At 39.2% G+C, this 12017-nt stretch overlaps 1 protein-coding gene and 1 long non-coding RNA gene across 3 annotated transcripts in view; one reads left to right on the forward strand and one right to left on the reverse strand.

Moving 5' to 3' along the window:
• Window positions 1-4084, forward strand: part of LOC106516184 (uncharacterized) — an 11976-nt gene extending 7892 nt beyond the window's left edge. The window contains exons 2-3 of the long non-coding RNA XR_001310071.1: window positions 3754-3862; window positions 3992-4084. This is a non-coding gene — a long non-coding RNA (uncharacterized LOC106516184). The remainder of the gene's footprint in view (window positions 1-3753; window positions 3863-3991) is intronic.
• Window positions 1-9574, reverse strand: pmt (phosphoethanolamine methyltransferase). Of its 2 annotated transcripts, none has more exons than XM_014006395.1 (12): window positions 9469-9574; window positions 8202-8373; window positions 7250-7405; window positions 4837-4973; window positions 4498-4649; window positions 4222-4410; window positions 4043-4132; window positions 3858-3947; window positions 2840-2962; window positions 2603-2734; window positions 372-488; window positions 1-262 (listed from the first exon to the last, which is right to left on the reverse strand). In XM_014006395.1, the coding sequence occupies exons 2-12, from the start codon at window positions 8360-8362 to the stop codon at window positions 152-154; spliced, it is 1458 nt and encodes a 485-aa protein (XP_013861849.1). In that variant the 5' UTR covers window positions 8363-8373; window positions 9469-9574; the 3' UTR covers window positions 1-151. The 2 variants fall into 2 exon arrangements, with proteins under 2 accessions (XP_013861849.1, XP_013861841.1); XM_014006387.1 differs by lacking the exon at window positions 9469-9574 and adding an exon at window positions 9169-9343.
• Between the last annotated feature and the right edge of the window lie 2443 nt (window positions 9575-12017).

Raw genomic sequence — 12017 nt, forward strand, 5'->3', positions numbered from 1 at the left:
ATAATAATAATAATAATAATAATAATAAAAGTGGTCCATCTTTAAAACAACATGGATTTCTCTAAACTGTGACCAAATAGCTGTCTTTTTCTAAAAGATAAGAAAAGAAACTAATTTTTTATATCATCTCCTCCACTTTTTGTGCAATCCCTCAGTTCTTCGTTGCATGAAAGAGTCCCCATCGTTGGTCTCCACTTTTGGAACGTTCCAGTTTTTCTTTCCATCCATTAATGATCGCAAAATAGTCCCCTTCAGAAAACTCCTGCAGGGAGAAATGACGGACATGTTGAGAAACCATACAAACACCTGTTTAATAACATGACTACAAGTAAAGCTTATAGTGAAATCGGATGCAGATTCTAAATACTGACCTTAATAAATTCATCTTTAATGTCCACGGCTCTCTGCAGCTCGGACTCGATCACTTGGATAAATTGGGTCGTCCGATCCTCTGCTTGAACTCTACAGAAACCAGCTTCCTGAATGAACTGCAAGGTGGGACAGAGAGAGGAGGACGGGTAGAGTGAAAACAACACCACCTACTGATAAAATATAAGTAATGCATCATCAGAAGACAGCTTTCTTATGGCTCCTAATCCCACTGTTACACAAAACCATCAGTTCACCAAGTTAAAATAAAATGTTTGGATTAAAAAAAATCATCACAACGATTCGTGTTAAAATGAGTTTTTAACACTCTGGTTCAGGTCTACCAGTGGTTGGTAGTAAGTGGTTACATTTATTTGAGTAACATTTTTAGAAAAAAAAAAACAATGTACTTTTAGGAGTAGTATTACTACACTGTACTTTTTACTTTACTTGAATAATTCCACTATGAAGTATTGCTACTCTTACATGAAGAAAATTTCGGAATACTCCACCCATCGTAAGTAGTTTTAACCATATATTTATTTAAATATTGTATATACGTATATGGGAAAACTGTGACTTAGAAAAGTGTTTCTTCTGCAGTTATTTGTTATTTTGTAAATATTTTATTTATTTGTATTAATTTTCTTCCTTTTAGTCATTAAAAACATTACAATTTGCACATAACTTTCTATTTTTTGTCAGTCTGGTATCATTTTAAAACATTAAATCAAATGTCAGTTACTCAGTACTCAAGTAGCCTATATACAACATACTTTTTTACTCTTCCTCGAGTCATTTCATGAACAGATAACTTTTACTTTTAGTAAAAATATGTTGAAGTACTCACTACTCAGCTCTACCCTCTGCGTCATATAGAGGCAGCCTTCAGTTTTTATGCTCCACTAAACTGGAACAAAGTCCCAGAAAACTAAGAATGCTGAAACTCTGAGTTCTTGTAAATCAAAATAAAAGCCCTTTTGTTTAGATTCACCTTTAAAATATTAACTCAAACATCAATTTTAGTCTGTGCTCCGAATTTTCTTTCCTTTATTATGCCATTGTTACATTATTTTTCTTTATGTTTTATCAAATAAAGCTTTTAAACATCTTACTGTTTAAATAAACTTGCCTAAAGCTCCTATAATAATGACAGCAAGATATTTGAAAATGTACTCAGTTATTTCAACAAAAAATGCAATCAGTTGGTACAGAGTTCTGCATCATTCACGTTTGTTATGATAAGATAACAGTTTCATAATCAGCCTATTTCAATTATTACTTTGAACAAATATTACAGGCTGTACACTGAATTTGAGGGATTGATTAGGAGACGATTTATGTCAAACTTTAACCATATAGCTGAAGCTTCAGTCATATCATAGTTCAATGGATTTGATAGTACTGGGGACATGTGGTCTGATAAAAGGCAACCATTTAGCTACAAACAAGCCAAAGTATCAGTGGTGTGACCAGAGTAGCTCCTCCTCTTAGTAACTTAGTATCATCACCACCGCTGACATTTGTCTGTGAAACATTAACACAACTTATGTGAACACTGCAACTGGAGTTCATTATTCAGTGATGTGACTCAGAACTTATATCATTTTTAACATTTCTGATCTAATCATGAGTTGAACTTTCCAAATATGTGTGAACTGAATTGTTGCGATTCGATAATAAATCAAACTGATGGAAGTTTGTAAAAAAACATAAATTGTCCAATATTTTTAATGATGTTATCAGTCTCCTACATAGACTTTTAACATTTCAGACAGCAAATAAATACATTAAACAGTTATCGATAACACCAGTGATGCACCTGTTGTAGCTACTTAAAAATGATTTTGATATTTGAGTAAAACATTTCAGGATATTTTGGCGGCACGACGGCTCAGTGGTTAGCACCGATGCCTCACAGCAAGAAGGTCCTGGGTTTGATCCCCGGTTTGGACCTGGGGTCTTTCTCTATAGGTTTGCATGTTCTCCTCTTGCTTGTGCGGATTTTCTTGGGGTACTCCGGTTTCCCCCCACCCCTAAAAACACGTACAGTATGTTGCCTCCAGGCCTCCCTTGAAAAAGAGTTCTGAGATTTCAACAGGATTTGCCTAGTTAAATAACGGTAAATAATACATTTTAACCAACCGTCCCTGTTTCCAAACAGAGAGATGACAATTCCAGTAGAAAAAGTGACAGAAATTTCCTAATTTCTGAGGCTCCGCTGCAGTTTTACCTTGCCGTACTCTGCTGGTGTAAACAGGATGTATCCTCTCTGTTTCACGTACGCCTCGAACGCTGCAGTCCAGGGTTTTTCCCCACAGCAGTAATCACTGATAAGCAGCTGGCCGCCCGGCTTTAACCACGACTGGATGCAGAGAAACAAACATTCATTTTAAAAAAATCATCAGGTGGGGGGGAAAAAGAGTTTTATTCAACGTAGGTAGGTTTCATGCATTAATAAAAGACTCACATGGAACTGTTTGAAGAGTGCTAATTTGTCATCTATGTGCAGGATTGTGTCTCTGCTGTAGATCACATCGAATGAACCTTCTGGAAACGTCCTCCTGGTGGCATCAGCTACTTCAAACTGCACCTGAAATTAGGGTTGGGCAATATTGGCAAAAAAAATTAAATTAAAATAAAATAAAAATCACAATTAACTGTGGCATTTAGCCAATAACAATTAATAGACGACAAGTTTCTGACTCTAAAGTTACCCTGTGTTCTAAAATTGGACTTACAAATCATCATTTAACAGGTTAAAATAGTAAGCTGAGTTGAAATCCACCTTTCCCGTAGTATAACATAATTTCCCTTTAGGATCAATAAAGTATTTTTGAATTTGAATTGATATGGAGTGGCAGCATATCTATAGCAACGCAACATGCCACAGGCTCACTTGTGAGCTTGATAGTGGCAAATTTCTTTACAAAAATTTCCCTTTATTTACCTTTTTTAAGGTAAGGGAAGGTTTTTTAAGAACTTTTTAAAGTGCAAACACTATAAAACATAAGTGACAGAGGCAGAGATTACATATTTTAGACAAAGCATTTATCAGTCTTGTTATGATTTTTGTCTGTGTTATGTGTTTTATTTTTAGTTTCTGTCATGTTCATGTTTTCTTCCTCCTGTCTTGCCCTTGCTCCAGCCCCGCCCACTCACACCTGATCCTCATGTTTCTCCCTCAGGTGTTTTCTGTTTAGTAATTGTTGTCAGTGTATTTAAGCCCTGTCCTGTCTCAGTCTTGTGTCAGATCATTGTTTGTATGTCTCTGTTGGATTCTTGTTTTGCCCAGGCTTCCCTGTTCCTGCATCTTGTTAGTTTTCTGTTTTTGCCACCATGCTGGCCTTTAATTTAATACATTTTTTTTGTTAATCTTTCAAGTCTGCCTGCCTGCCTGCAWTTGGGTTCACCCTGCCTCCAAGTCGTATCAAGTCTTTTGACTTTGAACCAAGAAAACAAGGGAGAATTCACAACGTTATACATACTGATGGTAAGTTCTCACTTCTCGCCCTCTCCATGGCGATGTCGACCATGTTGTCTGACAGATCCAAACCAAGAACGTCCACTCCAAACGTCTGAAACACATCACAATCCTCTCGTTTTGATTTGGTTCTTGTAGACATTCTCACCATCTCATCGAGTTGTGGACAGAAGCTCAATCCAGACTTACCTTGGCCATGTAGAAGTCTCCTCCGCCGATACCACAACCGACATCCAGAACCTTCTGCCCAGGCTTTAGGTTCAGTAGGTCCACAAACTCCTGAGAGTACATTTACATTTTTAGCATTTCTTCTGTATTCCTTGCTGAGTTCTCTTATCTTCAGTCTTCCTCTGAACTCGTGGTCCTACCTTGGTGGTACTGGGTCCACCCGTGCTGACGTAGCCAGCTCCGAACATCTTCTCGTAGCGCAGGATGCCTCGGCGGGTGTACTGCTGGTTGTCCAGGAACTGCTGGAAGGTGCTGAACCCGTTCTGCGAGCTGGAGGAGCGGGGCACCTTCTGCAGCAGCCAGCAGATCTGATTCGGATTGTTTTTCATCTGAAACAGGCGAGTAATGCACGGTGGCAGATTTCTTAATGAAAAAATAGGAAACCCCTTAAATGACATCGCTGCTAAAAACTTTACCTCAACGTAGGTCTGAACTTTCCTTTTGAACACAATGTCGAAACCAAACGATCGGCCCCCATCTGGTGCCTCCACCTGTACTGAAGTTACCAGGTGGCTGTACTGGGCCTCGCTGCGGTAACAAGTGGGGTTAAAGTCTCTCTTACAGTCACCTTCAAAGCAAGAGGAAAAAAATTCATGCTCTGTGCTGAATTCATGAAGATACTCAGGCTTCTGTTACAAAACATAATGTTCCTGTGACTCAAACTGTGGCCAGTTTAAACAACATGGTTTGGTTCCTGATTTAGGGAGCGACAGGCTCTGTTTTTAGATAGAAGTTTCCTGACTGAGTTTCAGCACCTGAGCGGTGGTTGCAGGACTCCCTGAAGAAGAGAAAACCACCGGGCTGCAGCCAGCTCAGCATTTTCTCTAAACAGGACTTGAGTTCTTCATCACTCAGGTACATCATCAGCCAGTTGGAGAAGATGAAGCTAAAGCTAAAAGAAACATACACATATTTCTGCGAGGGATGGTAATATATATATTACATGAGGCACAGATTAGAGCAGCTGATGTTTTAACAAAAATATCAAAAGAAAAGTTACATTTAAGAGGTTTGACGCTTTTAACTTTTAGTTCTTGTTTTGATTTTGTGATGATAAATGTTTAATATAGCCAATGTGCAATTTAATCGTGATTTCATGGGAAGTTGTCACTATTATAGCTCACATGCCAAACACAAAACACATTTATTAAAGTAAACAGTTTCTCCTCGTTTTTGTGAAGAATATAAATGAGGATTAGTCCTAAAACAGAAGCTGCAGCCAGGTTGTGTTAAAATACACTCACTGGCCACTTTATTAGGTACACCTGTCCAACTGCTCATCAATGTAAAATGTCGAATCAGCCAATCACATGGCAGCAACTCAATGCATTTGGTCATGTGGACATGACCAAGACAATCTGCTGCAGTTCAAACTGAGCATCAGCATGGAGAAGAAAGCTGATTTAAGTGACTCTGAACGTGGCATGGTTGGGTCTGAGTATTTCAGAAACTGCTGATCTACTGGGATTTTCACCCACATCCATCTCTAGGGTTTACAGAGAATGGTCCGAAAAAGAGAAAAATATCCATGAGCGGCAGGTTTGTGGGAGCAAACGCCTTGTTGATGCCAGAGAATGTCAGATGGGTTGGAGCTGATAGAACGACAACAGTGACTCAAATAACCAGTCGTTACAACCGAGGTCTGCAGAAGAGCATCTCTGAACACACAATACATCGAACCTTGAGGAGGATGGGCTACAGCAGCAGAAGACCACACCGGGTGCCACTCCTGTCAGCTAAGAACAGGAAACTGAGGCTACAATTTGCACAAGCTCACCAAAACTGGACAATGGAAAAACGTTGCCTGGTCTGATGAATCTGGATTTCTGCTGCATCATTCAGATGGTAGGGTCAGAATTTGGCGTCAACAACATGAAAGCATGGATCCATCCTGTCTTGTATCAACGGTTCAGGCTGGTGGTGGTGGTGTCATGGTGTGGGGGATATTTTCCTGACACACTTTGGGCCCCTTGGTACCAATTGAGCATCATGTCAACACCACAGTCTACCTGAGTATTGTTGCTGACCATCAGTGGTGGGCAGCACTAATCTAAAAACTAGCCTTAAAACACTAACTCAAATATTTAGGTCCCCTAATTCTAAAGCACTAACTCAAAWATTTAGGTCCCCTARTTCTAAAGCACTAACTCAAATATTTAGGTCCCCTAATTCTAAAGCACTAACACACTGAAAGTCTTAGCAAAAGCTAATTCTAAAGCACTAAAATAGGCCAGTCAACCCATGAACATTCTTCAACAGACAACATGAGTCACATGTTGCCATGTTGCTCTCTTAATACGTATCATTGACATCCCACAGCTGTATTTGAGTTCATGTATTGTGATCTAGTGGATCAGTGACACACATCTGAACAATATGTGTGTCAGCTTTCACCCTCAGCTGTTAACATTAATGTTGATCAATAACATTTATAGACCTCAGTTAGTGCTTCTAAATTTAGCCTATAAATTTAGCAAGTGCTAATCCACTAATAAAATTTAAAATTAGCAAAAGCCCTAAAGCACTAATCAGGAAATTAGTTCCCCTATTAGTGCTTTAGGGGAACTGTGCCCACCACTGCTGACCATGTCCATCCCTTTATGACCACAGTGTACCATCTTCTGATGGCTCCTTCCAGCAGGATAACACTCCATGTCATAAAGCGTGAATCATCTCAGACTGGTTTCTGAACACAACAATAAGTTCATTGTACTGGAATGGCCTCCACAGTCACCAGATCTCAATCCARTAGAGCATCTTTGGGATGTGGTGGAACGGGAGATTTGCATCATGGATGTGCAGCCGACAAATCTGCAACAACTGAGTGATGCTATCATGTCAATTTGGACCAGACTCTCTGAGGAATGTTTCCAGCACCTTGTTGAAGCTATGCCACCAAGAATTAAGGCAGTTCTAAAGGCAAAAGTGGGGCTCGACCCAGTACTAGCAAGGTGTACCTAATAAAGTGGCCGGTGAGTGTATGTTCTGGTACTGAATATCCATGTAAAGCCTCTCAGCACATTTCTTTGTAAAATAAAGTTTGATAGAACAGCAGCAAAAAAAGGCAAAGATTCCTAACAGCAACAAAAAAAGCAGCTCCACCTGAGTTTTAATGATTCACAAGCTGCACAAGTTTGTTTTCTAACATGCACTGATATTTATGCATACCTGAGTTGGGGCAAATCCAGCTTTGTTACATCAGCTTGAATGAAGGTGCCATTGCTATGGTGACCATTGTCCTTCCTGTTCTTCTCAACAAAGCTTTCCATAAAGTCCACAGCCGTCACGTGAGCAGCCATGGTCAGCAGGCGGCTGGTGAAACGACTGCAGAGGCACAGGATAGTTTTCTGTAGCAGTGGTTCCCAAACTTTTTATCTTCTGACCCACAAAATATCCATGGCAAAAACTTGTGACCCCAAATATCACTGGCCTGAGTACACAAACTCTGTTAATAACCCTAAAAACACAGGCTTTTTGACAATCTAAACAGCTTGTACACAAATATAAATACTTATTTTTACTTATTTTGTGTTTTTGTAATAGTTATAGGGAAAATATTACATCAGCAATTATTTTATTACCCTTTAAATTGATTTCTGGAGATTATCCAAGGTGCTTCATGACCCATAATTGGGTCCCAAGCCCAACTTTGGGAACCAAAGTGCAGTGGTTCCCAAACCTTTCAGCTTTTGACCCACAAAATAACAGTAGCAGAGACCTGTGGCCCCAACTATTTTTGGATGGTAAACATTTGTATCGGGTCAACTAAACATGGGCATAGTAACAATATTTTTATACTACATTTATCCATTTTAAATACACTAACCTCACTCATTTGTAACAACTAAGACAAAAATGTAATTAATTGAGAAAATCTTTTCAGGACCCCACCTTGATGTTTCGGGACCCCACTTTGGGTCCCGACTCCAACTTTGGGAAACACTGTTCTATAGAACAAGTCAAATTCGGCTAATACTGAATGTGCACATAAAATGTCACAACAGCTGCTATAGGTTTATAGCTTTTCCTTCTCTGTGTTAAAAGCAATATTTTAAAAGAAATAATGAATCAAAATTATTAAAAAATAAAATAAAATAAAATAAAAATCAGCTCAGCCCACCCGATCCCAGCTCCCAGCTCCAGCACTCTGTTTCCCGTCAGAGGAGGCAGCATGGAGAGGATCTCCGGCAGCTCCTGCTCAGTCAGCTCCTTGGCACGAGAATCCAGCATCATCTCCTCCATTGTGGCGGCCTTGGAGTGCTCCTTCCAGAACTCCGTCATGTTGCAGCGAACTGTCCAGCGTGCACAGGAAAACGGCCAAAAGGCACATGTGAAAACGCAAAAACACACGACTTTAGACTGCTCCGTCAAACAAAAATGAAACAAGTCAAAGAGAAATAAAAATAGGAGTGCAGTAAAAGTCTGCATGACGACATCCGGTTATTGTGCAACTTGACACAGAACTTCAGGACATGGAAAATTTGTTTTTATAGTTGTGTTCACTTCCAAACTAACTTCTATTAATTCAGTTTACTGAGTCTGGTTGTTATTACACAAGAGAAGTGAAATTCCTGAAACATAAATCTCTACAGAAATACAGATTAACCATTAATCTAAATGGATTAAAGGATCTGTTCACAGGAGCGATGCCACTGAACCAGTTTATAATCATTTAACACGTCTTGTACGTTTTAAATTAAATAGTATTTCCAATTTCCTGAAAAGATTTTTAAAAAGGAACCTTTTCTTTTGTAGACATGTAGCAAAAACCCTGAAAATGTATAAATCCGAGAGCATTTTGGTGTGATGGCGAAAGTCTGAAAACAAAAACTTATTAAAAGTTTGAAAAGCAGCAAAAATGAACACAAAACTCTTTCCTGCACCTGCTGCTTTTCATCCCAACAACTCAGTTCGTATATAAAGCCAGAAGAGAAATAAAAGTTAATATAAAGGGAAGCAGATAATAGCAGATAATAAAAAAAATGAGAATACAAGTAAGTAATACCAGCCAGATTACAATTACAACAAAACATTCCAAATTTTCGGTGCCATCATTTGAAGCAGGTCCACCTCCTCTTTGATCATACCGTTCTCCATGGAGGTCTTTGCTTGATTGCAGGAGCCTAAGAAACTGAATCTAAAGCCTGGCAGCGGCAGCCCCTCTTTGACAAAGTGCAGGCGCCCTTTAAATAACACAGGAGCCAGTCGCGCTTGGAGGAGGTGGTCGGCTGGCATGTAACTGACCATTAGGATGAGCCGGGGAGGGGGGAGGGGAGGGGATGCGCGTGAATTATCTAACAAACATGATGAAAACCTGAGGACGGACTTTCCCTGACAGCGTGTTTTAACCCCACAGAAGATCCGAGATAACTGGGATGAAGACTCACGTCTGCTATCGGCAAGGCGGCTCCGCCTGACGGCTTCTCTCCGCTCCTCCCTCTCCCGGGCTCGGTCTCCTCACCCACGATCCAAATGTCAGCGCCGCGTGCTGCTGACGCGTCAGAAAGCGGCACGCCGCTTTTTACGCAATGTTGCCTCATGCTGTCTGAGGTGGTATTTGTTTTATTGTTACGGTGGAAGATTAGGACCCCACAAAAAAAAGTTCATTGTACCTTTTTTAATTTTCAGAACACCTTTTTTCACATATTTAATTATAGTCACATTAAAACATAAAATGCAATCATTAAATATTGGTTGATTATACATATATACAATTAAATAACATTAATAATAATAAAATATAAAATCACAACAATAATTTTGCCTCACAAGAAGCCAGCCCTCTTTTTTTGTTAGAGAATTTTCTGGATATATGATGCAACGAAGAGGAGATTTTCACGTTGAGCTCAGTTTTGTATGGCAAGCCCATTTGTCATAAAATGATCAGGGGAGGCACTTCAAAGTAGTGCCTATAAATCCACTTTTCAAGCCAAAATAGATATTATATTTGACATGCTTTTGTTGAGTTGAAGAACATGCAATGTTAACAAAGGATAAAAATAAAAAACTTTTTTTATTATTAAAGTAAGATAGTAAAAATATAGAAATAGAATGTCGAGATAAAATTGTACGAGATTATTGACTAAAGTTTAACAGAAACCTGCTAAGAATTAGATCTAGACCAGCAGTGCAAACAAACACAAACAAACAAACAAACAAACAAACAAACAAACAAACAAACAAACAAACAAACAAACATTCTTACAGATGAAGGTTGTGTTGCACAAATGAATAGTACTAGACATTTTAACTGTCCAGAATGTCAGAATTATGTTTAAGATATTGTAAATATGTTTTCTACAATAAAAAAACGTTCCCTTCCATTTTATTAAACGTTTCTTCAGAGTTTCAGTGTAGTTTAAAATTGATCTTTGTGACCACTGAGACTGTTTATAACAACAATAAACCTGTGACATTAACTCCTATCCGTCCATCCATTCGTCCGTTTTCTTCCACTTATCCGGAGTCGGGTCGCGAGGGCAGCAGCCTAAGCAGAGAGACCCAGACTTCCCTCTTCCCAGTCACCTGGTCCAGCTCGTCTGGGGGAATCCCAAGACGTTCCCAGGCCAGCTGAGAAACGTAGTCCCTCCAGCGTGTCCTGGGTCTTCCTCTGGGCCTCCTCTCAAGGAGATGTGCCCGGAACACCTCTCCAGGGAGGAGTCCAGGAGTTATTAGCATGTTATAACAAACCTGCCATACCTGTGTTGAGCCACCAGAACCATCTCCACATTGTTCAGCATTGTCAGACTGAGCAGTTTGTCTGCACAGGAGTGGGTGAGGTGAGACTGTTTGTGTTTGAACATATGGAAGTTATCACAGTTCTCTGCACTGCAGGTGGGTGGTTTCCTGAGTCACTGGTCTACTTTCTCACTACACTATCGAGGGATCATCAGTTGGAGGTGTTTACCACATGTTCACTCACTCCTTTTACCTATACACATCCTATTTTAAGCAGCTTTCTGCCTTATTCTGCAGAGAGTTTATCATTTTTGGCTGAAGGTCTGATGTGCACTTTGACCTGGTAAAAGTGAATTGGGATGTGGACTTTGTCACTGTTTTTCTGCCAAGTTCTACTGATAACAGATAAAGCAGTCAGAAAAAAAGGGGCCTATTGCTAAGCCTATTTATGTAAAGCAATTCTGCATATTCACAACATAAAAAGTTCCAATGTAACACATTATAGTTTCAAACCATCCTGAGGTAGGCTGTATTACACTGCCTGTTTTGCCTGTATTTTGTGTTTGATTGAAGTTTTGATCACTTGTTGCTGTTCCTTCTACTGACACAGTGACAGCGATTCATCAAAAAGATTCCAACATTGAAAGAAAAGAAAAAAAAGATAATCAGTCTAAAGTCCTAGTTAAAAACTTTCCACTGAAATTTTCCTTTTTTTTTAGCTCACTGCATTACAGTGTAGTGTGTCAGCGTGTGATCTGAGTGGGTCAGTATGTTTGACATTGACTTTCATCAGAACCAAAGTTCACTGGGATGAGACAGAACTGGATGAGGTCAGCCGGTGACATCAACTTCTGTGCTGACAGAACATGTGTTCTGCCCATGTGGTTATCTTTTTTTTTTGGATCTGTAACCTGTTTTATAGTGCTGAAATGGAACTGACGACTCATATCTGAGCTAATTTAAATAAAGTATGGGGCGCTGAAATAAAATGTTAAAAAATGTCATTAAAACATTTTCATTATGTAGCTTACTTTCTGAGTGTAATCCTAGTTTTAAAAAAATTCCACTAACATTTAATTGTTAATTAGCTCACTGGTCTTACATTTTTCAAATTTTTACTAAATGTTAAATTGAATGTTATGGGGACCTTCACTTGCGACACCACACATATACAGCGGGTAAAATAAGTATTGAACACGTCACCATTTTTCTCAGTAAATATATTACTAGAGGTGCTAATGACATGAAATTTTCACCA

The sequence above is a fragment of the Austrofundulus limnaeus genome, unplaced genomic scaffold (genome assembly GCF_001266775.1).
Source record: "Austrofundulus limnaeus strain Quisiro unplaced genomic scaffold, Austrofundulus_limnaeus-1.0 Scaffold1, whole genome shotgun sequence".
NCBI classification, from domain to species: Eukaryota; Metazoa; Chordata; class Actinopteri; order Cyprinodontiformes; family Rivulidae; genus Austrofundulus; species Austrofundulus limnaeus.

Bases quoted from the DNA above. Each gene is read 5' to 3' on its own strand.
- pmt (XM_014006387.1), bottom strand. From the start codon at position 9,328: ATGGTCAGTTACATGCCAGCCGACCACCTCCTCCAAGCGCGACTGGCT. The intron at 4,650-4,836 runs GTGCTGAAACTC...CTTGCTTTGAAG, and splicing joins GTCCTGCAACCACCGCTCAG to GTGACTGTAAGAGAGACTTT. The intron at 489-2,602 runs GTAAAACTGCAG...CCCACCTTGCAG, and splicing joins CACCAGCAGAGTACGGCAAG to TTCATTCAGGAAGCTGGTTT.